This window comes from Aptenodytes forsteri, unplaced genomic scaffold, assembly GCF_000699145.1.
Source record: "Aptenodytes forsteri isolate BGI_AS27 unplaced genomic scaffold, ASM69914v1 Scaffold287, whole genome shotgun sequence".
NCBI lineage: Eukaryota > Metazoa > Chordata > Aves > Sphenisciformes > Spheniscidae > Aptenodytes > Aptenodytes forsteri.
In genome coordinates, this window is record NW_008794854.1 from 3767423 (window position 1) to 3794512 (window position 27090).

The following is a 27090-nucleotide window of genomic DNA, read 5'->3' on the forward strand; positions in this document are numbered from 1 at the left end:
GCTCCTTACTTCACCAAGAAGCGAGAATTCTATCATTTCATGGTCGCTAAGCCCAAGACGTCCTCCGACCACCACATCTCCCACCAGTCCTTGTCTCCTGTGGTTAAGCTGTGGTTAAGTATGCCCTATGCCTGATCAATACTGCTACTTAAAACCCTGGCAGGTCCCCACACCCCTTCTGCAGAGAAGTCATCCTACATTTCAATTTGTCATTCATCACATTCTGCTACTGCAGGCAGGCAGGCTAAAATTGTAAAGCGGCATGTGTCTGCATGTGTATGTGCCTTCTGAACCAACCTTCCTGCATAAACTGGTAGACTCTGCAGAAATGAGTCAGAGTAAATGTGGATGAAACACAGAAAGCTTCTCAAAAATCCAGATAAAAATTGGGAAAAAAACAAAGCAAGAACCCTATCATTTTTAGCAGGTCACTGTGAAATGGATTGTATGGCTAGGTGAATTGGGCTCACCCTACAACCTTCCAACCCCACCCTGCACCCTCAAAAAAAAAACCCAACAAAAAAAACAAGGTATGTGTTATTTTCAGAAAGAAAGAGAAACTGCAAAGGAACCTACAAGCCATAAACAAAGGAAAAAAAAAAATACTGAATGCCTTCCCATCCAACAGTCTCTTACACTTTAAATGTTCCAGGCTGAAGTACTCCAGGATCTTCCTCATTCCAACTTGCCTGCAACTCATCATGTTTTAAGGTAGCAACATCTCATTACCCACACCAAGCTTCACGCATGCGCGCTCTGTCTCTCAGTATGGAATCGGCTAGTCTCACAACTCTCACAGGTTTCTAAGAGTTAAGAAGAAGCACATGCAGTTCTTTGTTCTGAAAAGCTTCGCCATCTCATCTTCATGCTTTCACCTCTAGCCAAACTTTATTCTTTTACACTCCAAAAGAACATCCCTCCCCTTCTCCAAAGTAATCTACTGTAAAAGCTAGAAGTGGAGGAGAAAGAACAGACTACAGAAATGATTCCTTTCTCCTTAGAAGTGGTGTGATGCTACAGAGTTTGTCCATTCAGTAAAACATTTTGGAGAATAACTGGAAGAGCAAGAAAATTTGACTTTAACAACTCACTGACGAAATTGGCCTAACCCTTGCCACGAATTTGGAAGAAAATAGTCTAGTCCGTAACAGAAAGCAGGCTAGGAAATGTTATCTGCTCTTCAGTGGTTACTCGCTGACAGGGGCAAATGGTATGCATGGGGAAAGTGTTAAACCTGAGGTCTACCAACTCTTCCAGCACTCTTGCAAATTGAAAGCATTTCCAATGCTATGGCTGATACAAATCAGACCGCATACAACTCCGATTAAAAAAAATACTGTTGAAATGAAACAGATCCTCCTGTGCACAAACTGTACACGCTCCTCTTCCATATTTTTCAGAGTACTCTTTCCTGCATTCCTTGATCTCTTTCAGGACAGAAGCATAAAACTTGTCAGAATTTAGTTATTTGTCACTAAATCCCTGTGGGTTTCATGAAAGAAGCCATTAAGAGGGGGAAAAAAAAAGCTATGCCAGGCATATGAAAAGGAAAGTAATATGATAGAAGAAGGTATTTCACAATAGTTCTTTTTACTGCACGAGTGGTAACTAATTTATTATATAACAACAGACTGTATACAGTGATGGCATCTGTATGAGAGATCTCAATGGTTTTGTTTCACATGCATGTATAAAGCTAATGTTAAAAAGCATTTTAAATCAGAGTAAGCAATCCCTCTGCTGTAAGTAAAAAAATCACAATAGTTGCACACATTAACTTGCTCCTAAGACAACTCAAGTTTTTTGGAATTTCTAAGCTCATTCTCCAACCATTGCAATGTGTTGTCCTAGTGAACAGATGGGGAGGCAAAAGAAACCCCCTGATTCTAGAGCACTGTTCCTTCATGAATGTAGAAGAGGAGGAAATAATCGTCCAAACCAGAAGAAAAAAATTTCAAGTGAGAAAATTAAAATCCTGTATAGTTTTCAACATCTAGATGACAATAAGAGGATTTCCCTTAGTGGTACAACCCATTCTTTTATTTCCCTCATGACTGTTTTAAAAGAAAGCTTGTGAATGGAGATTTGTCTCCTTGAGTCTTCATAATCATCTTTTTCCTCATTAGTGTTCTCTCTACAGGATATCCTTATGCGGATATATCCAGTGGATGCAAGCATTCCTCAAAATACTCTTGTGTATCGTGTCTTAAGGAGGTTAATAATGTTGTAGACACAATAACTCATCCATTTAAAACATCTTGCTGAACTGGAATCTGACCAGGAAAGATTTAAAAGGCTATGCTATGAGGCATAAATTTGTGAGATTCATCAGGATAAAACGCAGCAGGAATTTTGAATCCAGAAGAGAAAGGACTGAGGAGAGACCACGAGTATATTTAACTTTGATTGCTGGTGGCTCATCAGACAGCTGCTCTTTCCTTGACTCAATTCTTGCAAGTCTTTGCAGTACTAATTCAGCAAAGAGGCTGAGCTTCAAATGTTTTGGCATGTCTGGGATATTCTGTTAATGACTGAAAAATATTTCCACAAAAGCATGCGGACAAAATTAAATGTATTCCAAAAAAAGATGAGTTATCCGCTGCCAACTGCTCCTGATTTCTGCTCTTGAAGAGGGACAGGAAACCTGGGCTGATAAAAAGGAGTCCCAAAGTACATATTTCCACCATGACATAAGGCGAAGGTCCTCCAGAAGAAAAGGAACAACTTGCCTCTCTTAAAACACAGTCTAAACTTTTGCATAAATAATTGTTTTGAAACTCTCTGCCAAAACTCCCATTTAGCTATGATTACCTCCCACAGCACTTCTGCTGAATTCATTACTCATTTTCAGTTACTCCTGTTTATTCATGCTTGCTGATCTATTCTTTCTTTCCCCAGCTATGTCGTTACTTTCAACCTCGTGCTTTAACTTGGAGACATCAGGCATGGTGAATCATTAAGCATCCTTCTCCACACATGCTGGACTGCATGTTTTAAAACTACACAGGCTAAGGAAGCACTGTACGAAAAGAAAGTACTTTGCAAATCTGGATAACATCCAGTTGAGCAAATACAATTTTCTCCAGCTTCCTTATAGACAAAGGTCAATCCTGAACTAAGTCTTGTGAGCGAAGGGTCATCGGGCGGAAGTCGTAATTGTAAATAGCACCGTGGACCTGAGGTGCTATTCCACTTGAAACAACAGCATCATTACTGTACACCTACAGTACAGCAACATGAGTGACTGCCACGGTAATTACAAGGAGCCGGGCCCAGATGGCAGGGAAAAGGGAGATTGGCTCACCTGCTTGCTTGTTTCTGGGTACTGCCCAGCTCGGCTCTCTCCAGAGCAGGCTGCCCTCAAAGTAATTCATCAGTATCTGTAGCAAAGCTCTTTCCTGGAGAGCTTCAAGCTCCATCTGTCAAATTGTGTTACTAGTGACTTATCAGGGCTGTCCCTGCATAACTGGAAATTGCAATTAATAGCTTAAATGCTGCTGTTCAAATATGTAGTTGGTCATCTTTTTCTGTGGATAAAACCAAATATGTAGCACACGGTTGTTAAAAAAAAAAAAAAAAGAAAGAGATGATTGTAAGCCGTGCTCAAGAAGCATGGCCATGGAGGCATGGACCTTCCTCCATGCACTAGCACGATTTCCAGCATAGCTGAAAGCACAGGCCATGCCAAACAGCTCTGGAAGTAGCTACCCCAGCCAGAACAACTGAGTCCTGTCAGCACTTGTACCTGGCAGAGATGCACCACAGCCAGAACCATGCCGAGTCCTGCAACGGTGCTGAAAGGCTCTGTCATCTTCTTTTCAAAACGGCAACTGCTTATAGCTCTTATTTCATATCTTATATCAACACTAATTGCTTCATTTCTTACAATGTGTGTGGTGGCATACTCACAAAAGCAAAGGAAATGCTTTCAACTCACCACAGCGTGTGCGCTACATTATCTTCCCCACCAATTCATTTGTTCTTCCTCACCATTAGTCCTGCCACATGTTCAGGTAGGGCTGAGCACAGGACTTGAACGAGATCAGAATGCAGCATACCATATAACACACAAACCCGCTTGCAAAATCCATTCCTGATTTACAAGCAAGGTGCTGGGACACCGAGACATTGTTCCACAACAAAGAGCACACCGGCACAGCCTGAAACAACTCACAACTCTCCTGCCTTCTGCCTTCAAGTACGTTTTCCAAACGATTCTCTTGCCTCGCAAGGGCTAGAAACTGTGGCTTTAAAACTGTGCAAAAGTTGGCAAAACCTTGTGTCCTCATCTAAATGAATTGTGCACAGGGCATTAAAAAAAAATGAAATAAAAGAATCGGGTAGAAAGTAGTACAAGAGCTTCCACCTACAGTCTGTTTCAAGTACATAACATGGCCCAATAATTAGGTTGTAGTTTATGATCTCTCTTTTTAAGAATTTCACAAGCTTTTCAAACAGGTGCATGGGTAAGGATGAAACACAACCAGGCAGGGGTTTCCTGTCAAACAGGTGCTGAGATCAGTGGCAAATTCCGGGAGACGCTCAAGTCACTCCAGAGACAAGTGCCATCATGTACGGCACTAACGCCCCGCCATCGTTTCGTGAGTGAAATTAACTCTCCCTCTCACCTCAAGATGACACCATGTGGTGTATTCAGATATCACTCCCTTACCCTGGCAGAAATGTAACCACTGTCCGAGCGATGGGACCCGACAGCTTCTTGCCAGGAAGGACCACCAAAACCAACACCACTGGTATTATTAGGGGTGAAATATTCAGGCAACTAGAAGAAACTGTGACTACTGTGTGGATACTGGGACACTTGTTCTTGCAAGAAACAACACAAAAAGTACCATCAACAGGGTGGCAACTGCTGGCCAAAACCTGAGCCTTAATTCTGTTGAGGATGTCATAAATTTCAAATTATTTCAGCAAAAAGGATGACCTACCGCCTCCACCTGAGTACCCCTTTTCTGGGGGGGTTGATCCTGTACTACTACAGAGCCAAGATGTTGCCTATCTTGCATCAGATCTGCAGGGCTGCAACCTTAAACGTACAGACACACAAATCAAGCTTTAAAAAATGCTGTTGTTTCAAGTCAGCCAGAACTTTTATTTGTTGACATGATCAGTGCCATCTGTTTTGCTGGCTGACGCTATTTTCTCCAGAACACTTCAGCTGTCACTTTATATTTTGCCTGTTTGCAGAAGCTTGTCTCCCATTTCTTTTTTAAACTTTCACTTTTATGCAATGCTTTCAGACATCTTCCAGAACAAAACCTGTGGGCTCTCTTAGAGTTTATTTCTGCAAAGACAATTTCAGTATTAACTGAGCCATGACTTTAAGTCTAGAGCACGCACTCACAGGTTTGTTTTTTGTTTATTTAAAAAAATAAAAAATAAAAATAAGGAACACAAAAGAAAAGACAACTAAAATATTGTAACTGATCTGGCTAGTGGCGTGCTTCATACTGAAAAAAATGTTTTGAGTGAACTTGCTTTTAAATAACAAAAGTGCTTTTTCTAGGCTGCTTTCCATGTTTCAGTTCAACTGAAAATTTAAACTAGACCTGGCAGTTTAATTTTCTGAGTGCTACACACTAATGTTCCATCATACGATTGCAAGGAAATTTAAACAACCTACCGGTTTTAGAATAATTTCCATTAGTTTACTCGAACTTTGAGGCCACTAGAGAACAAATATAAAAGGCAAAAGATCTCCTGAATTTCTGGATATGTTATTTGTTACCACTTACCAACGAAAACTTCTAGCAGCGTCCTTTTGGAGGGTGTCTGCTTGCACCACCCTGTCTGCCATTACCAACTTTAAACTCATTTTTATGCTAAAAAGCAAGTATGAAACATGTTCCGTGGACAACTTAAAACATGACCACAGGCAACACCGAAAGCCGAAGGATCACTGAGGGGTACACAAGAACAAGGAAAAGTGCAGGCAGGAAAGTCCACGAAAGTTCAAGCTTAAACTGGATGTGCGCTGTCACTCCACGGGGCAGAGAGGTGGGAGCACCGCCCTCCTTCTCGGGCACAGGCTTGATGAGTACAGCCGCAAAACAGCGTTAAGGCTCATGACAGGGTAGGCAGAAATTGAAGACAAAAAGCTCAGAACAAAACAATGCAAGCTGTAAGGTGTGAATTAAATGGGAACTGTGAAAGAGCTAAAAATGTGCAGCTTGTCTAAGCAAAAGCAAATAATGCAGAAGACTTCCAGATATTTCTGGAACGCTTAAAAAAAGAGGGGGAGAGACTAGCTAGAGTATTTCCACAAGTGACAGGTTTAAGTTATGAGGTAGAGGATGAAATTTAAAAAGGAAACATTACTGGCTGAAAGCCCTGGAAAAACTTCCTGACCTTGAGATATTATTGTCCGTGGCACATCCCCCGTGGAGAAGGGAACTGCCCGCCTGGAGAGGCCAGCAGAGAGCCTGCTGGAGGGAACCAGCGCTCCCCGGTTTGAGGGGGACAGCTTCATCCTGCAGGCCCTTTCTGTTTCCGTACTTAAAATCTTATTATAGTGCTATCATATTTCGCAAATATATGCTTATATACATTTGCTGCATATTTGAGAGCAATTAAGTATCTGACTGTATAGGAGAACTAATTAATTCCTTGGACTTAATCACAGAGAGAATGTTCTACAGTACTAAAATTGTCAGTCAGTAAGCAAAACAAAATAAACCAACATAATTGCTTTAAAATTATGTACTTGATAGATGTCATATATATCATTCTATATAATAATAGATAAAGCCATCTTCTGAAACCATAGCCTTCTTTCATTCTGTTCCTTTGCTGAGAAAGGATTTTTTTTTTTTTAATTCAAAATATATTAATATGGTTCTTTTAAACAACAGATAACCCAAGTCCAAGCCCTATATGGATTTTTTATTAATCAAAAATATCTTCACAGTAGGTCAGGTCTTTTTACTCAAGCGTACTGTATTTTGCTTGTCAAGCATACCTCGGGAAACAAGATTGTTACAGGGAGATGATGGCGAGACAACTATTTTTTTCTTCCATGCTTATCAAGTAAATTTACTTGTAGACAGTACTTCAATAACCAACCTCCATCAATACGTTAATCATATAAATGTATTTTGAGGATCAAGGGGAACAGAGCACACAGCTAGCTAAGATAACTCAATTACCTTTGTCTTTTCACCAATAACATTTCTCTCCAGCTCAGCTATTTTTCTGTTTAGATGATCCAATATTTCCTTCTCTTTCAGCAGCTCTGTTGTTTCAGATTTCTGTTCCCCGTCCAAAAGGGCACATTCCATATCCAACTAGGAACACAAAACATTTTTCAGAAGCAGTCCAGATTAAGAAGAAATCTTGATACACGCTATTTTCTGGGGGAAGGGGAGTGAATTGGTGATGGAGTAAGTTTTACTGCCACAAAAGTAAGTTAAAGAGAGATCACAAATCTGAGAAAAAGTAAAACTGCAACATCCACAAAAGTAAGTTAAAGAGAGATTACAAATCTGAGAAAAAGTAAAACTGCAACATAAAATACTGCAAAATAAAGTCCAAACCAACTTTAGTTTGAAGATTCTTTTTTCCAAAACTTTTTGTTTTCTCTCTCTTCTATGTGCTTCCACCTGTTATGATGCCGTACCAACTCTCTGTGCCCAGGCTCCGTAGGAAACCCTTCTGGAACAGCTGTTTCTTTCCTGTTGCTGATAATTGGAGCAAGCACAACCCAAATGCCTCGCCAGCTTAGTCTGCAACTGTGGGATTCCAGAAGTCAAGAGGGTGCCAACATACCCTTGCCACCGTAAAGCCAAGGAGGTTTGAAAGGAAGTTGTCTCACTTCCTTTCTCTTTAAACCGTCACAGGAGATACCACCATAAAACTCCCAAGTGACACAAGGTATTTAGATCAATTGAGTGACCATTAAACAAGCAAGATTGTTCTAATTCCACTTAGGAGTATAATGGTTACAGCTGGGAAAGGCTAATCCAGGCATCACATCCATCTCCCAGCTGGAGAAAAATAACCTTCATAGTAGGAGACTGCCAGGTCTGTGATTCTGTGCCTAATCCTGGTGAAAAAGCACAGAATATGAAGGCGACGTACATCCATGAGTTCCCTATGTACTTGCTGAACCCATCAGACTTATGCTAGGTAGACATACCTAACAAGCAGGACATTTAAAACCAAAGCATATTTCTTACCTCTCTCGAGGATTCATCCATCTGGTCATTTAAATCTTTGATCTTCTGCTCAAGTTCTTCCAAGTTATTTAGTATTACTATGCGCTCCTCCTCCAGTCGACCAAGCTCCTGCCCTCTTTGCTCATCACTTGTGCATTCTGGTATCTGCAGTTGCACGTTACAAGAGGTTCATTAGAAAAAGATTTAAACACTGTCTTTCCTCCCCCCTTTCATATTGCGTTCATTTTAGACAAGTACAGTACTGCTGGTTTTGAGCCCGTTACATATTTCATATCTACTATATTGCTATTTCTATATTTAGAAGGTGTACAAGAGAAACAAACATGATACTTTACTTCCAGGCATTGGAAGTAAATACTATACTTAACAGTAAATACTATTCATTCTACAGGAATTATTAAGACCTAAACCTTTGAGAGGTTACATGCTGTGCTATTTAGGTTGTAAAAATCCAATTTTTCCCTTATAAAAACAACACAGATAGATGAATATGCTTTTTATGTAAATTTCAGCTGTTCGTATAATAAAAGCCAGGAGGTAGGACAAGATATTTTTGTAACCAGCCATTAAGATGGGCAGCTTCCGTAAAATAAGGACAAAAGTTGGTTCTGTCTCCCCAGTTAGCACCGAGGAAGTAGTACCCTTAACGTTGCTCTTTTCATTGCCATTTACTTACTAGATAACTGTGCCAAGAATTAAACATTATTAAGAAATACCTGTGATCTTATACCAGCAAAGGCTAGATCAAAGAGTATTGAGTGTCAAATGTATTCTTCGTGTTCATCTGGCCCCAGGGGCCTGCGATCCAATTACTCTGGTAAGGCTGCTCGCTCATTGTCCCCAAGCAGAATTAGAAGTGGGTTGCGTGCAGGGCTCCGCGTTAACCACTGGACCACACAGCCTTGCTCAAAAGAGGCTCAGCTACGGAATGGCTATTCTGAGAGCAGGCATTTTATCCTGAACAAATCTGATCTCGATATTTTAAAACACAATGAGCTGTGTTTCATTAACACAGTTGCTTGTTACTGCTTTTCTCAGGGCTTAGCAGAACACCCTTTACAATGAATGGATGAATGATATTCCTTGATTAGCATTAGTAATCCTAGCAGGAAAACCTCTTTTTGTCCGGTATCCTGTTCGGATAATGCTGACATAACGTCTTCGATTTCAACTTCCTAATAAGGATTTAAAATAGGATCTCTGACTTGCACAAAGAAAGCAACAAATGGGAAAGAAATGCAAGACCACAGTAACTTTTAAGTAAAATGTCTTACTACTTTTTCAACACAGAAAGACCAAGTAAAGCCATAATAGCACATTTCTGTTCAACATAATTTCACACCGAAAGACTCAGCAGACAGATTTCCAGAGAGATACCCCTTTATAAGACAAAATATTTTTCTATTGCACCTCTCTCCTCTTCTACACACACACACTTCTATTGACTATAAGGATGTAAGTTAAGCAGAGGTTAAATACAATTCATGTTAGCCATATAACCGTGCTGAAGCTCATACAGTGTGTAAATAACAGTAAAAAGGAGAGACACAAAGTATTTTGAAGGTGTGAATTTGTTAAACAGAAACCTGCTTTTTTGCCTTTGCTTAGTCTTATTATGCTCCTGATTCTAACTCTAGAATATAGTTATTTAACACACTGCCTGTCACCAGGATTTGCTGCACTGCTGGTCTGGCACACCAGAGCCGAGGCACTGACCCAAGATGACGAAAGGCCCCTGCCCCAGCCCGGAGGAGGCTGCTGCTGCCCTAGCTGAAGGAAACTGTTAGGAATGCTGTTAGCTCGTTTTTTAAAGGACAATTTCCTTTCAGTAATGGAACAGCAGTGTGAAGGACACAGGAAAGGAGCTGCAGCTTATTGAACACAGAAGTTGGGTTAGAGAGGCAGGAGGCTGGCTGCTGCCGGTGCAGCCCGTGAGAGGAGGCAACAGCTGATTTGACAAGTGGCTCAGGTCCAACCCCGGGAAAGGAGACAGGACAGTAAATTCGGCTCAGGCAACTCCTCTTCACCTCCCGTGTGACTGTTCTGGTTTGCCCATGAGAAAACATCCTCCTCTCACACAAGACAGGAGCCTCAGGCTGGGAGAAGATGGCAGAGCTTCCCTGCCATCCTACATCCCAGCATGGTGCCAAGCAGGGTTCCTGAAACCTTCCTTATTTAAGTAGCTATAATTGTTCAAGCAAATCCTTCTCCCTCAGAAAAATCTTAAAACTCTTCCTGAATTGTACATCCCTCTGAGAAAAAAAAAAACACAACAACTTTGACTACCAATAGCTTCCACAGAAAATGAAAAAAATCATTTGCTGGCTGCTAAGTTGTATGAGCTCCGAGATTAATTCTCACACCTAAGCCATCCTAACTGTGGCCCCTGTCAGGACAGCCAACTCCTAGAGGAGGATTTCGAGCAGTCGAACCTGGATTGTACTCTTTCAGCGTTACCTTTGGTGTGATGCTTAGGTAGGACGATTCGGTGGCATCCTTCAGGAAGCCGGGAGCAGCAAAAGGTGGAGGCTTCGCGCTTTCGTTGAAGTGCTCATCGGCTCTCAACCCTCTTGAGAGGAAAGCAGCAGTGCTGCGACTGTGGTTGCTCAGCTCCGAGAAGTCCGAATCGCTTGCAGATGATTTCAAGTGGCTCCTGAACCTCGTTTCCAGATTCATCTGTGAGTCCTCAAACACCGAATCCTCATCGGAGAGCTGAAGTTTTTCGAGTTCTTTGTTAATTTTTTGAACATCAGCAACTGTTGTAGCTGCAGCGGGGGCACTGTCAGATTTGGAGTATTCTGCACACAGATTGAGGATTGTCTCCAGCCGCTGTCGTTCCTAGTTTAAAGGCAGATAATAGCACTAAGCTTCACATGTGAGCTAAAGTAAAGATGAAGTTAAAAAAGTTTGCTGGCTTTTTTTTTTTTTTTTTTTTTTTTTTTTTTTTTTTTTTTTTTTTTTTTTTTTTTTTTTTTTTTTTTAAGAGTGAAGGGTTAAAGTCCTCCAGTTCCATGTATGTCTCTAGCACTTAGAGATAATAAACAGATACATAAATAAATTACAGTGCAAGATGAAGAATCAAAGTTAACATGGAAGAAGAACTTAAAAAATTAAAAGTACATTTCACAGAAATGAATAGCTACTTAAATGATGTCCTGACACTTATTTATCTTTCCAATGTAGAAAATTTTAATATTAATATTGTTTATTCAGGTTGTTGTAACCATACCCCATTTGTGTTTACACATGTCCAGTGAGCTGACTGTATAAATCACTAATTGTTCCACTTTACACTTTTGTTATACTCCGACCAAGCTGCAAAACATTGCACAGATTTTCCATGAACTCACTCATTCCTGACTTTTTTTTGTTTTCTGTTTTGTTAACTTTGATTCCCTTCTTTGGGAGAGAATTAGTCCACATTTTGAAACACACAGTTTTAGGAGCATTAACAGAAAGAAAAGTGAGGCATCGCGTCTAAAATACAACAGATGTCAAATGCAACAGAGGTGGGGGAAATCTTTATTTACCAGTTAACCCAAATACCATATGGATTCATAACAACATTTCAAACTTGAGAAGCTGAATAGCTGTGCCAGTTTGACCTCATGTGCTTCAAGTTGCTATAAACATCCAATTCCTGAAAGATTTCAAAATCTCTATGATACTTTACAAAAAGTATCAGAAAGCTGTATTTGTTTTATTTTAATATACTAAAGAGGTGATGCTTTTATGTAATTTCATGTTTCTTTTGCTAAAGAAGAAAAATAATGTAAATAAAAAATTGCTTACCATAAGCCTATTGAAAATTCTGCTGGAAAAGAGATCACTGTGAGAGTTCCATGCTTGGCATTAATACCTGCACTAATGATCCCACTTCTGATTTCTAGGAAATCCTTCTTATTTTTAGTCATATTTAAAAAGAAAGCCAAAAAACCCCAAAATCCTCAGCCTCCCTCCCCAGGAACCGCTGCAGATGTATTCGCTTTCCAAGCTCTACCTGGCATGACGTTTGCAAACAGGATTTGCAAAGCAGCTATTTCTGACAGTCCTAACACTCTCTATGCCCATCAGCAAGTGATAGCAAGAATCAAGCAAAACAGGTCGGGCCATGCATTGCCTGCTCCTTCCCTGCAGCAAGCCATTGGAGTTTTATTAAAATTTAACACTGGTTTACAAGCACCCAGCTTTTTATACAGCTACCAAGAGATTACCCACGTGTATGCACTACATGTTCCCATCACCCCGCATCACCCGCAGTTAAGAGCTGCATTTCTGAGCTGGAGAGAACCCATCTGAACCCATCCGTTTCCAAGCACTACCCAACCGAGAGAGCACCGCAAGACAGAAATTTTGCCTTCAGGTAGCTTATTCCCAGGTTCCCACCGCAGCTTTCCTCTGAAGCCTCCTGTAACAGCACTGGCAGAGACGAGCCGCTGAAATAACAGAGCCCTGGGCAGCTGCGGGGCAGCAATTGCTAGCTTGTATTTTCCATGAAATGGGTCCAGCAGATTCTGCAGACATCCTTCAACCCCAAATGATCGACATAATTATAACTCCCCAAAGCCTTGTTCCCTCCAGGCAACCACTGCCAGACCCTAAGCCTCTTCCCTTACCCTTCCAACGCCGCTATCCTCCCTCTTACTAAGCCTTTTGGCCACACAACCCAATTCCTAAAGTGCTGTGCAAGTGCTGGCTGGGATCGCCGGTAATTATGCAGCTCTCCCTGTTGTGACAGCACCGGGCCTGGCCCTTTCATACAGTCGTCGTAATGGTTATAGATGGGAAACACGGCATCAGGACATGAAGTTCCATCCTTCCCTGCAACAACAGGGTGTATCAGGTTACCCCACGCCAAGCCTCCATCCCTTCAGTAATAATAGGAAACGGCAAATTTCAAAGTGCAGCCGCTGCTCATCCTAGCCTAAGCGGTCAGGTAAGGGGCTTTCACTGCAAACCCGTCCTTTGCTGAGCAGGCAGAAGAAAAAAAAAAAAGGCATTTTTTCCCCCAAGTCTCAGATGCTCAGGAAAACTTCTGCCAGTCTTCAAAAAATTCCTGATGAACTTTCAGACACATTACAGAAATACCAATATCTCTCACTTCTATTTTGACATGTGCCGAGAGGCTTACGGACAGGAAGCTCTGTGGTTATTTTATACGCTCTATTCTCATCATTTCATCTCGGCCAACTCATTCCAGCTCCAGCACACCTGCATTTAACTGTTTCCAACATAAATTTCTGAGTCAAGCAGCGAGCTAGGAAAGCACCCCTGCAATGGAAAGTGCAAAAGCAGTAGCACATGGAAAATCCAGTCAATAATTTTGCAAGAAATACCACACAAGTTATTTGTGACGCTGAACACAGCAGAGGGAAAAAAAGGTATGTCGAAAGAAGGAAACTGGTTTAAAATTGGCTCTGGCGGGAGGCAGGGGGTGTTGAATCAAGCCTTGTAAGCCTTTCAGTGTATTTCCCCATTAAAATGTCCTTTCTAACAGACTAAAACTTCTCCATGTATTTTCAGTGGATCTCTTACCTGCTACGAAAAGGGGTACACAGGTCTTGTGCACTTTCTGCCTGAGCAGTTTCACCACTCCTGGCTTTGACAAAGCTACACATCACCTGTGGGTGGCTGGAAATTTAGGTGCTGAAGGAGAAAGGTGGGATAAGGGGATAACAACCCTCCTCTGTTATTGATTAACAATGACATTAAGAGACATCCCTGGCACACTGTAAAGAAAAATATTCCAAAATAGCAGAGATAAATACCTCCCACTTTTTTAACAGCAACCATGTCAGTGATTCCTGGATTTGTTCATCTGCTGCATGTCACGTATGTGAATTTTACAAATGCGTAGAGGTGATGCTGTATCTAGATATCAAGGCAAGACTTGGTTAATCAGCTGTGGCAAGCAGGAAGCTTTTTAGATAAGTGCCATTAGCAACTGGATAACCCCACATTTCATTAAAAATGCATGTGCAGTCTATCCTTTGTGACCAACGCTAATGAGAATTATGGCTAGTCCGTGCAGCCAGGATTCCCTTTGTCTGAAGAAGAGGTTGTCGCTCTTTTCAGCTACCAAAGAACAGCACTTTTCCACTGTTGCTCTTTAAAAACCTCACGGGCAGGCAAACAATCAGCTTCACATCAAGAGCTTGGAGCAGCAGCTAGTCAAAAAGGACAGGGGGGAAAGAGGCAGAGAGACTGGGGAAGAGAGCAGCAGAAACTCCCCAAACTTTCTTTCCTACAAGTACATTCAGTACCCCACCGACAAGAGGCAGGAGAAAGGTTTCTCTTTCCTTCCGGCATTTCTAAGGAGCTGGTGATTTCACACCTGTCAAATACCAAGAAGCTTATTTCAGAGCTAGACTTTAACTGTGTCTGAGAACAGCTCGCCAACTGCTCTTCTCCTTCCCTCCAGTTCGCACCAGTTTCTCACTCCAGCCTCATTTATTTTCTTATTTTCAGTCCTTGTTTTGCTATAGTCAGTCTTTTGGCTCTGAGGTTACCACTAGCAGCACAGAATTCAGAAAAAGCGCCCGTACTTCATGTCCGTCTCTCAGAGGCGATGCGCAGGCAGCCTTGCACAGCAGAGGCACCTGCACGGAGAAGCGCTGCAGAGAGACCACCTCAGCTCAGAGCAGAGGACCGGGTGCAGGGACCAGGCTGGCACGCCTCGTCCTTACCTTCCCGGTATAGGCACAGAAGAAACGGACTGGTAAAAGCAGGAGAGATCAGTGGCACGGAGTAGAGACAGCCTCCAGGGAGGAACTGAGCAGAGGACTTTCTGCAGAATTAGCTCCTGTATCTGCAGGCGCACACACTCGGCTCCTGAGGAAATGCCGTCGGCTTCCAAAATAACAGCGTTGTTCAGACCAGTGCCCTTTTGCCCCTACAGTACCTATGCAGATGCTCCTTTTCAAATTACACTGCGGGCAGGAGCCTGAAGGAGCTCCAGTGTAGTACTTAAGTTCTGTAAATGAAAACAGGTCTTCTGAAGTTGATTTCTTCCTGGCCCATATTGTTCATTTGCATAAGACATATAGCTGCAAAAATTAAGTATATGTAATCCACACTTTGGATTATTAAAAATCCCACAGAAATGTTTTGGAACACAATTAAAACTGAATGCTCCTGAAAATTTACTGAGTTGTCAGTATTAATTATATGCTGCAGAGTTTGGGGTTTTTTTTTATCCTATTATATGGCACTTGTTCATTTAGTAAACTAAATTGATGTTAAGTAGCTATTCTGTAACACTATAGAGATTGTCAAATACTAGCGGTGGGAAAAATTACCTTGATCTAGCCTTCATCTACTTGGCTGAGGTTCCTGTAAGAGGTAAGTCACACTTTTATGTACAGCTTGGGTACTTTATGTTTAAAGGATCTATAAAAAGACACAGTGCAAAAATAAATTTATAAAACATGTATATGAGATTTTTTTCCAAGCTGTATGGGAGGTTTAAATAAGCTCTACTAGCCATAATTTTAAAGCAGTACCACCTTGAAAATTCCAAAGTAATACATCAATGCAAACCAGGCACAAGGGTATTCTGTATTATTTCCTACTTGCTGAATAAACTTAATGAAATTCAATGCTCTTCTGACTGTGAAAAAGTGGACTAGGGAATAAGCTCCTTGAATTTTATTATCGCTTGTTCGGGCATCAGTCATATAAGCTGAAATCCTTCCCAGCACAATTCCTGCACCTAGTAAAACTTCATTAACAAGCATATGTTTACAGAGCCATACAGACAGCTGGACTATGGATGGTATCACGCAGATACAGCACATGTAATTTTTAAGTACCTACCACCATCTAGAGGAAATATATTGTACTGCCTAAAAACCAGCATTAGAAAATCAAGTTCAGTGTTATTCAAATAAGCGGGTGTCAAACAAAACAGATGGCCTTAATATCTGTCTGACTACGTTGCCCATGCTGTTCCACTCCCGACCTCCCCACAGGCTGAAGAGAAAGACTGCCTTTCAGTTCCAGCAGCTACCACAGTTGGGCTTTTACCTCAGATAGGAAAAAAAAAAAGAGTGATACTTCCTCTTCTAAAAAAAAAAATTCAATAGCTAACTGAATCTCATTGAATATTCTTAGATCACAGTGATAAATTTTGTTATTGTTTATAAGGCTCCTGGGCTAGCTTCAGCAATAGCTAACTCTGACTTCTACTTGCGTAAAACTTGTATAAACATCCCTACGCCAAGATGCGATGTCCGGTCAGCTGGGCTGGAGAGGAAGCAGAAGCAGATTGTGACCCACCAGCCTGCTGCCTGTGCAAGCTCCAGGAGCAACCTTGCGCCGTCCCACCCGCTCCCACAGCCCACCGGTCCCCAGCGCTCAGGAGTAAGGTCAGAGGGATGGCAGCAACGGGAACTGCAGTTCCTCCCGCTCCTCAAGTCACAGAGGGACCGGCTGGCAAAACAGAAGTGGCACCAGTCTTCAGCTAGTTTGGGTGAACCCAGCCGTAAAAGGCAAATCAAAAGAAAAAGAGAGGGAGAAACACCAAATCCTACACAAGTACATACATGTCTTTTCTGTTTGGTGCGTGGGAACACATTAAAACTCAGACATTTAAATCATTAAAAAAAACCCACAAACCTGAAATTCTTATTTTTACTGTTTGCACCATTTTTTAAATTCTCCGTTTATTTCTTTGGGCAATGACAGCAGATCATTTGGTTTCATATGCAGGCCATAGCAGGAGCTCAAAATGCAAACTTCCAGAGGAGCCTCTGTCACTTAAAAACTGAACTAAGCACAAGTAAAACTCATAGAATCATTTACATGGAAAAGAAAAAGAATAAAAAGTGAAAGCAAATAGAAGAGACCAAGGGCAGATACTAGGACAGACTACAACGTGTACATAGGTTTTACTAAAAAAACACAAAACAAACCACCACCAAAAAACAGAGGTGAATAGCAGCTATCAAACACAACACCCCAAAACCACTCCGTGCCAGCAGGATAGCTACAGGGGCAGTGCAGGTGCAAATGAAGATGCTCTCCATTTCATTATCTGGGCTGTAGAGCAGTCTAATGCTCTAAAAAGGAGGCTCACGTTTGTGACGAAGTTCTCTTGAGTAGTCCTACATTTCTCTTCTCTCTACCTTGGTTCAAAAACCACAGTATGTAATAGTCTAATACTTGCGTAAAGAGGGACTACATTTCCCCTGCCATTTACCTACCAGCCACTCAATCTGGACTTTTACTCAGTGCTGAGAACCCAAAGCACGCAGTTTTGCTATCCATGGGTGCTTGTTTGGTTGGGGTTTTTTATTCACACCTTCCCCCACCCCCCAAAAAAAAGAGACCTGAGCAGACCTGATCTCTAACCTTTGTCCATCTCACATTTCACAAAGGTCAGACAAAGCTGCTCTTTGGAAACTCAGGCTGGATATTATAGAGACCCTGTTTGGATAGACCCATCCACTCAGAAGGACAAAAATGAAACAAAGAGGACAGGCCCTAATGTTCAAAGAGCTGATTTGGGGATTTATTTAATAATTTTTTTTTTAAAACACAAATACATTCCTTCCTCTCAGAGATCTTAAAAGCCTATTTATGGCATTTTTCAGACCCTCAAACCATTGGAAGGAGGCACTCTCCTGATACTCAACTCTTCCACCAGATAGCTCAAAACAAGGGGGAAAAAATATTGAGCAGGATCCTGAACAGAAGACGAACTCAAGCAGGCAGAAGTCCCTTTGTGTTCAAATTATATGCAACACACAAAACATTGTCTTTTTTCAAAAGCTTTAACATGCTTGGAAAAACAGTTTGCAAGTTCTCTTTTTAAAGAATCAGGACTTGACAGAGGTATGGTCCATCGAGAAAAGAAATAGTGAAGAAAAAAAAAAATGTAGTCTTTACATCCAAATATAAAACCAGAACAACTTTTAGCATTACTGAGCACTGCAACAACCCCATATCTTCCATCCCTCACCACAAAAAAAAAAGAAAAAAGAAAAAGCGCTCTTCTCTTTGAAATACAAATACGCTCTACTACGTTGTCTTTTATGACCGATTATCTGAGGTTTTACAGCATGACTGTCTGGAAAACCCTCTGATAAGAAGCAAACACCACTTTGCACTCACAAAACACCAGGACTAGGGAGAAGAGAGGAGATTTCCAAAGGGAGTGGAGGAACAGCAGGGAGAAGGCAGCAGGAAGAAACAACCCGCCAGCACTTCTGCTGATGCTTCCACTTCTGCGTGCACAAGCGCAACAACTTTTCCTAAGCCGCTCAGTCATTTCCACTCGCAGCTGGCCCTCCTCGCCCCAGGGAGCCCGGCCCCTGCTCCAGAGAAGCCGCAGCTTCAAGGGGAGCTGGCGGAGGTTTCTGGGGGCAGAGGGGGCAAGGCAGGGTGGGGGTGTGCACGCCCTGCCACTCACCGAGGGGGGGGAGAGGGGCCATGAGAGGTGCACTGCCCGCCACCCCCTCACACCCGCGCCTCGACTCTACGGCTCTGGCTCTAAGCAGGCAAAGATGAACATTTTCACATTTTTGCAAACCAACAGCGTGTGTCTTACAGACTACAGTGCTGAGCGGGTTGGGGACGGAAAGGCAGGCTCCTGCCTGCGTAACAGCTTCCTCTCCAACTTGCGTCAAGGACATAGGTGAGATGGGAGGGAGAGACCCGAACAGGTCGCAATCCTTCAGCTGAAGGTGCAGCTTGAAGTGGGAGCAGTGGCCCTGCACAGGCGCTGGACCGTTGCTAGGGGTCCCTGATGGGCAGCCCCTGCTCCCACATCCCCCCACTGCTCCCGCATCCCGCCACTTGGGGACGGAAAGGCAGGCTCCTGCCTGCGTAACAGCTTCCTCTCCAACTTGCGTCAAGGACATAGGTGAGATGGGAGGGAGAGACCCAAACAGGTCGCAATCCTTCAGCTGAAGGTGCAGCTCGAAATGGGAGCAGTGGCCCTGCACAGGCGCTGGACCGTTGCTAGGGGTCCCTGATGGGCAGCCCCTGCTCCCACATCCCCCCACTGCTCCCGCATCCCGCCACTGCTCCCGCATCCCGCCTCCCCACGGTTTTTCACCCCGGCCTGCCCGGGAAGTGAACTCCCCTGCAGGCTCGCTGTCTGTATGCAAACCAGACAGGTTTAAGAGTATCCTATCCCCATTTTGTTCAAATGCATGAAGATTTGAATTAAAGCACACAAATGTAAAGTTAATGTCTCAAATCTAAGACTCAGTAATACAAATTGGTCCATCTAACGACCTTGGTTTCTGTGTGGGCGATAAAATCAGTACAGTATGAACGCATGTTAATAGGATAGGAGACTCTTGTAGCCACTGGGAAAACTTTTTTCAGAGAAATACTAAGTATCCTTTCAGAGACAGTTCCAACAAGAAACTGTTTCAACTATCTTTGTGTGTTCTGAAGACCTTTTTTTTTTTCCTACCCAAAAGTTGTTACAATAATACAGAAATTACATTTTACTACCAAGTTTAATCCCGAGCTGAAGCAGTATGCACTGCTTTATGTTGACTAGAGACAAAGAGAGAAACTCTGTCCCCCTCTGCTACTCTCCATTTTGGGAGGGGGAGAAGCAAGGAGGCCTATGTTTTAATGAAAATACTCAGAAGGAAAAACCACAACCAAGCAGAGAAAGCTCCGATGATGGATGTTGAACCCACACCAATGTATACCTGACTCCGCAGCACACACAGCTGAGCAGCTTATAGTGGGGTCTCATTTTTTTTTTAGCCACTTACCACAAAACAGCGCCATCAGGATCCCTGCAGTGCAACTTGTGGGTTTTATGTATGTAGACATTTTAACAGATCCCGCAGGATGACTGAACGCCATTTACATGGTTCCAACATTTTTTTTTTTTTAAGATGGCTGAATGGTACTGTCTGTCCGAGCTGTTACAGCAGCATGCTATTTAAGCATTAGCTTCATGGACTGTGATAAGACACAAGGCACCTGAAGCAGGCAACATTTGAATTTCAAAACACGGCAGCTTATGCTTTGCCGTACCCTCCTGATGGCTAGGTCTGGGATGGACATTTTGCAAATACTAACTGCCACGAAAAACTAAGAGGAAGAGAAAAAATTACCAGCCGTTCCATCTCCTGCTCCCGAAGCCGCTCTTCCCTCTGCCTCCTGTGATAGTCCATGAGGTCTTCTCTTCCCGAAATGGAGCTAATGCTGTTCTTCCGCTCCCGCATGGATGTTTGCAGTGAGTTTGGCGTCTGCCTGTAACTTTCCAGATCTGGGTCATCAAGTTCCACAGAACTGGTTGAAAGGTTTCTTCGGACAGAGAATGACCTGTCAAAATCCAGTGGGGAGAAAGAACTACTGGGACTTGTTCCTGAGAGTCCAAGTCTATCAAAATCTTCGGAAAGATATGGGGAAGAAGGTGCTAAAAGCATTTTTTTAGCAACTCGAGGGCTTGCGGGAACACTAAGAGTTGAACTGACGTAGGGATTATTCCCAGAGACAGAGTTTGCATGTGGTGAAACCCCTGAGCTGCAAGAAGAAAAATTCAGGTAATTATCAGCATCTAAAGCATTCTGAGGTAGATCTTTTTCTCCAAGTTTTTTCCTTTTAGTATTACCCAGAGAGCTTCTGGGGGGCAAACTTAATGGCACCAGCTGGCTTTCTGTTGATTTATAAAGTCTGGGTAGGGAACGACTGTACATTCCCATATGACTTAGAGATCCACCAGAGTATTTCCTGGGCCGTGAACCCAGAGTCTCCATCATCACATCCTTGTGCTTAACGGGTTTTATGTGAATGGCCAGGCTGTCTTCAATATTCATTCTCCTGCCTTGCTTTGGGCTAGAAGGCATGCTGGCCGCCCCCGAATTGCTAGCAGGTGAAAGCATCAGTTCGTTCCCCGAGCTTCCATTCCACATGGTCAGAAGAGAGCCCGAGATCTTCTTTGTCTCCAGCATTCCTGGGAAGTAGACGTTGTCGTACGATTTGTTTTTCTGACTGTACTTTGAGTAGTGAAACTTATCGATGTGTCCAAGGGATTTTTCATTTTCTCTACTGGCATGAATATCAAAGTCTGTCCTTCCTAAACTGTACCCGCTGAGGCATGGAGACATGCCTGAAACGGAACCCAAATGCTTTACAGAGATGCTTTTATCTGGAAGATATGGGCTTTCACAGGGGAACTGCTTGCCTCCTTGAATTTTGGTAATAGAGTGTGTATTTTTAACACTGGAGGAAGGATTAGGTTTAACTGGCATAGGTTGTGAAAGGGTTAAATACGAGCCAGCATAGTCCCCGTTTGTTTTAAATTTGAGACTTGATGAATATTTCTTCGGGTTGAGGTTTTCCATAATATCCTGGAGACCATTTTCAAGGGAATTCGCCACAGAACCCTTTCCCAAACTAGCATTTTGTAATTCCATCTGGTTTTGTGTGTGGCTATACTCTGCCATAATCTTACTGGAATCTGTAAGGAAGAGAAAACAAGAAAAAAAAAGTTTCTAGCAAGTAAGTAGCCTCTTGCATATGCATGCCTGCACATTAACTTGAAAATAACACTTTTTGTAATAATTACTGTGCTTGTAATAAATGCGTCTCAGATCATTAAGCAAAGGAGGGGATGCACAACTTTCCCATCTCTGTTTTTGCAAAAGACGGAGACCAAAAAAGAAGGGGTAGAGGGACATCACCAAATTCATACTACAAACCAGCACCACAGTTGGAAAGAGGCTAGACTTTCTTTGGTGTCCTACCCATTGCAGGAGTCTGTGGCTCAGCCTTCGTAATCCTGAGCCTCCTAAGGTGTCCACGAAACAAGGAAGCATTACTGTCCTGATGTTTTACAGCTGAGGAACTGAGGTGCAGGGAGAAGATGCAAAGCAGACAGCAGAGTAAGAAGAACTGAACACAGGTCTCCCAAGGCTCGGGATACAGAACGTAAGATACTGCTCCGGACCACCTCTTCTTTTAACCTGTGCAGCTAGCGCATCTGAGCCCCAATATGCTAATGAGCTCAATTCAAAGCTCAGTAGGAGTTTGTCACCTTTCCGCTTACTCTGCAGATTGCCACGCAAAGCTTCATGGAAAAGTACAAAACCGAGGCACATTTTTCAAGGTGTTTCAGCTCAGTGCTCTTAAAATACAAAGCTGTAACTACACCTGCAAAGAGCACTTTAGTTAAAAGATAGCCTTAAGGAAGTATAATGCTAGGCTCCATGACTTCATTCAAAACAACAACAAAATCACATGACCATTAAAAACACCGATGGGGTTTAAGGTTCCAGGTCGTAACGCTTGTTCAGAATTATAATTTATATTCTGGAAGAGGACACCGACCAAAAGCACCTTTGCTGTGGTGGATGTTCCCGTTCAACAATGTGTCAGCCTCCAGCCTACAGTTCTGAGCCCCACTTTGCCGAAAGCAAAGGAAGGAATTCAGCTCCTGACAGTGTCAGTCACTGCAGGACGTGCAGGACCCCCAGCAGGCTTGCACTTAGATCTCAGCTGATGCAGAAATGGCACCATTAACATTTACAGCAGCTCCTTGGATGCGCTAGGCTGTGTTTCGAACTAATAAAGCGCTCCTCGGTGTCAGTTCCTGCAGTGCCAGCGAGTGTTGCTTCTGAAAATACGGGTCAAATCTGGGATTTACTCTTGGCTCAGTCACATTTCACCTGTGACTTCGGCCACCTCGTGAGAAACCTAATCTCAGCTTGTCACTCGGCAGGAAAATCTAACATCCAAACATGTAAAGTACCTTTAAAATCCTCAGAGGCAATACTTTAATCCTCTTCCAAGTACCACTTCAGACAATTATACAAACCTAGACACAAAACTTGGATTCCCGCCCCCCACCAGAGCTGATATGATCTGGTTTCATTGAGGATCACTAGGTTCAGATATCTAGTAGAAGGTGGCAATGCATTCTTTGAGCGGGTCCTCGTTTCTGGGACCTTCCTTGCTAACAAGGCAAAAAAACCTGGAATTCATTACTGTCCAGGGCATCATTCAATAGACCTCTGTTGCACAGGCTTCCTCTACGCAAACTGTGGTAAGTCTGAGTGTGTAGCAACACATTCTCCTCAATTCTTAAGGAACAAACCCGTAAGTTTAAGAACAAAGGTAACCATCATTAGTAGTGTAATTGAATAGGCAGAAGATAAAAGGAGTCAGCATTGGGGGAGGGGGGTGTGGGGAGTGTGTGGAACAAAAAAAAAAAATTCAGACACCTTCTCGAGCACAGTGGACCTGGCTAAGCATGTGTTAATTACAAGCTCTGGTAGTGGCCAAAAACATTAACTTGCAGCTTCAAAACTAAGCCTCAGGTTTACTACTACACAGAATTTAATATTTTTATGCTGACTCTGATTTTATTTGCTGTAATTTTAACACATTTGTTATGATGATACAACTATCTCAGTTGCCTTTGAACTAGTAAGTTCACAGAGCTCTCCGTCAGACCATCACCACTGTGAGCAGTGAAACTGCAGTTTCTTATAATTTGACATTTTACTTGACATTTTTTAGCTATTTTTGCAACTTTTCATCAACAGCAATGATGAAGTTCAAATGAACAAAAGGAGGAACGTGACCCACGTTCAACAGAACTTGTCGGGACAAGACAAAATCATCTGGAAGAGATCAAGCATTCATCATATTAGTGGTGTTATAAGGAAGAAGAACAAGATGTAAAAGTTATTTAAGAGCACAGATATAAAGCACAATGTATATGCCTTGTACACTTAGCCTTCCATTGTGGAACGGAACCTAATTTCCATCCTCGTCTCTTTCTCCTTCCCTCTTCCAAATCTCTCTTAAAATTGAAAGCTAATCTCATATCAAAATTGTACTGTCCAAATCGTAACTTGAACACAGCTGAAGTGCCAATGTTTTTGCATAAATTCCACTGGCTCCTATATAAATAGCTTAGCAGACACATTAATGGGACATTAATAATTGTTTATTACTCCCTTGCAACACCAGTAGGGCACATTTAATCCTAAAAAGACTGGATGCTTTTGCCAAAAAACAAGTTAGCTCATGGAAACTTTCAGGCCTGTTCACCACAGCAATGAAGGGTTCATTGTATTTGAAATCCAAACAAGTACAGTAAGAAAAGGTCATGATACCTTCGTGTAGCCCCTCGGATTGAACTTTTCTCTACTATACCTTATGCCAGTTCTGCGTTTTTGGTTCCAGCACACAGTGCCCGCAATCATACGGTTGAATCCCAACTGGACGACAGCACATGTTTAGCTGAACCGTAGCTGCTTCCCACAAACCAGATCTTGTTTGTTTTGTTTATTTTTAGGGTAATGTTTGGGATGAGACTTTATGAATATGCCAGGATGTGTGACGCTGCTTTCGCGTGCAGCTATAGGGACTGAGGCCAGGAGCTCCAGCACGTGGCATGCCCTGAACCCATCCTGCATCCAGGTCAGCCCCAGCTTTCGCTTGGTAACCTTCAGCGCATGGCTCCTCTGTTTAGCAAAGTATTTGCTGCCTGGAGCTATACAGAAGGAAATTCTTCCATTTTTTAAATTTTCTTTCCCCCCCCAGCCTCATTCCTTTTCTTCCTTTCCCGAGTTGTTTAGCTGGGGGTCACTGATATCCATTCCAGCCAGGCATTAAACTGATGGGGGAGGGTTGGCTGTCTGCAGCGTATCCAGCTGTGGCCTTATTTTGGCTGGTAAACAGAGTTAGACATGGAATAAGAAGAGAGCGCTGATCTTATCCATGTGTCAGGAGAATTAAAGGACCAAAATCAATAACAAATTCTGAAAGATCTCAGTACATTTACAAACAAACTTCATTTTTATTAATTGATTACCTGATCCAACATTCTGAAAGGAGGAGAGGTTACTTCTGTTCGGCATCATATTCGTCTTCTACAGGATGGTTAAAACAACACTAATCTGAGAGGACCAGATAAATTTTGACCTGCAAATAAAGTAACAAAAGAAAAAAATGTTGTGTTAAGAAGTGTCTTCTGAGAACGTTTTTCAAGTGTATAATAGAGACCAAAACTGGCTTTTCTTATGGTAAAATTCCCAGAGACTACTCAAAAAGAAACATGTTAAAAGATATTTGGAAAGGGCACTCCATGTTTAATGTGGAGACTGAAAAAAACTGGCTGCAGTTGTTTTATCAGTTTAAAAGTCCATATAATTTGATTTGATAGTCAGCTATTACCTATGATCCTGACTCTGTGCAGGCAGTTACTAGTCACAGCTCCCAGGTTTTGTCTGCAATCCTGTGGCTTCCTTAAGAAATCGTTAACAAGGTTGGACTTTTCTGCCTAAGATTTTATTTTTGAAAGCCTATAGCCCAGTTTCAGCCCACGCAACAACAGCATCTGCAATCATGAAGAAACCTATGGAAAAACAGGTATGCAATCCAAAACACAGAAAACGTTTTGGCATGCTATGATTTCTGAGGTGCCAAAGCAGCCAGACTAGGAATGCAAAGAGATTCCTTAAAGTTTATTAAAAAAAAAAAATACAAAAAAATTGAGAGAGCTACAAGAGAGACTTGGCTTAAAAGAAATGCCAAAATTAAATCGCAGCCACTAAAGACTAAAATTAAATCTAAATCCAAATAGAAGATCTCTAGTGAGTTGCTCTATTAAAAGATTTATTTTTTTTTTATACACACATCTGTTTTTAAAAGGCCAACAGAAAAGCTTTAAAAAAAAAATTGCATCAAGTGACAAAATTAATGGTGACCATCTGTAGGTCCTCTGGGCTTTAACTCCGGACAAGCAAATACAAAAGCAGCAGAAAAACAAGTGAAGAATGGAGACAGATGTCTGGGGCTGTCTAGAGACGAGCCACCTATTTAATTAACCACAGTCATCACAGCCGCAACATTTCAGGACTCCGCTGCACAGACTTTTCGTGCCATGCTTTTCCACGTTATTCTCCTGGCAGAACAGCCCTGGCAGAAGGGAGCTGGCTGCTAATCCCTGCAGAGGAAGGCTCCTTTGCCATGACCTCTGGCTCCTCCCTCACCTGCTCCCCCAAGGTGCTCTCCCATGGGGGGCCAGGCCCTGTCCTCCTATCTGCTCCCCCAGGAATCCCCCTGTGCTGGTCTCACTTCGCAGTGCTTTTTCTTTCTCTGCAGAGGTCATTTCTCACTCCTAAGGAAAGAGTTTCCACCCCATCGGGCACGTCTCCCCCCCCTCACAGTGAGAAGTGGGCTTCACCCTGACAGCCTCCTCCGAGAGCACACAATCTACCATTCCCCAAAAACGGCACCGCTCTCCAAGGAGCCAGGGTGAGGAAGGAGACCCTCAGAGCGCCGTACCTCCTGGGGGGACTCACCCACCACATCTGCCCTCTGCAGCACCAGAGGACTGAAGTTCTCCAGAGCAGATGGTGGGAAACAGCCTGTACAGCAGATAGCTTTTCAACCCAAGTTTCATGCTCAACAGGTTATTTTGTTGACATGAAACATCTACCATCCTTTTCACCCAATGGGTCTTCCACCCCATGGAGAGACTCCTTCCCCAATTCCTTCCAGCTTGCCTCGCATCCTCCAAACTTTCAAAACCTGCGTAGCATCCCAGGTGCCTTCCTTGCCAGGAGTGGGGCTGGGGGGCTGCCTGCGGACCCCCCGGCAGGGCCGCGGCTGACAGGCAGCTGACCCCAGCAAGAGTTAACAGCAGTTCTCCCACTTGCCGGACTGGCTCTCTGCCTTTTGCCTGCCTACTGAACATGAAGGACTAAGACAGAAATCCTGTTAAAACTGCCGCTACCTTACCATCTTGGCATATCACTTGTGTAATCTCTATTAAAAATACTGCACTTCAGACCCAGAGCTCCCCAGAAAAGAACCAAAACTTTAACTTTTCAGTTCAACTTGACACAGAAAACTAGTGACTCTCAGCACTTCACACTGTTCTGTAACAAAAGTATAATTATATCAT

The 27090-nt window shown here is 42.7% G+C and overlaps 1 protein-coding gene across 3 annotated transcripts in view; it reads right to left on the reverse strand.

Moving 5' to 3' along the window:
- Positions 1–25098, reverse strand: part of PHLDB2 (pleckstrin homology like domain family B member 2) — a 68035-nt gene extending 42937 nt beyond the window's left edge. For all 3 annotated transcript variants that reach the window (XM_009274585.2, XM_009274584.2, XM_019470832.1), the window contains exons 1-5: positions 24994–25098; positions 20282–21630; positions 10653–11033; positions 8196–8339; positions 7167–7304 (exon numbers count right to left, since the gene is read on the reverse strand). In XM_009274585.2, coding sequence (XP_009272860.1) covers positions 7167–7304; positions 8196–8339; positions 10653–11033; positions 20282–21630; positions 24994–25042 — 2061 coding nt within the window. In that variant the 5' untranslated portion in view covers positions 25043–25098. The remainder of the gene's footprint in view (positions 1–7166; positions 7305–8195; positions 8340–10652; positions 11034–20281; positions 21631–24993) is intronic.
- Positions 25099–27090: the final 1992 nt, after the last annotated feature.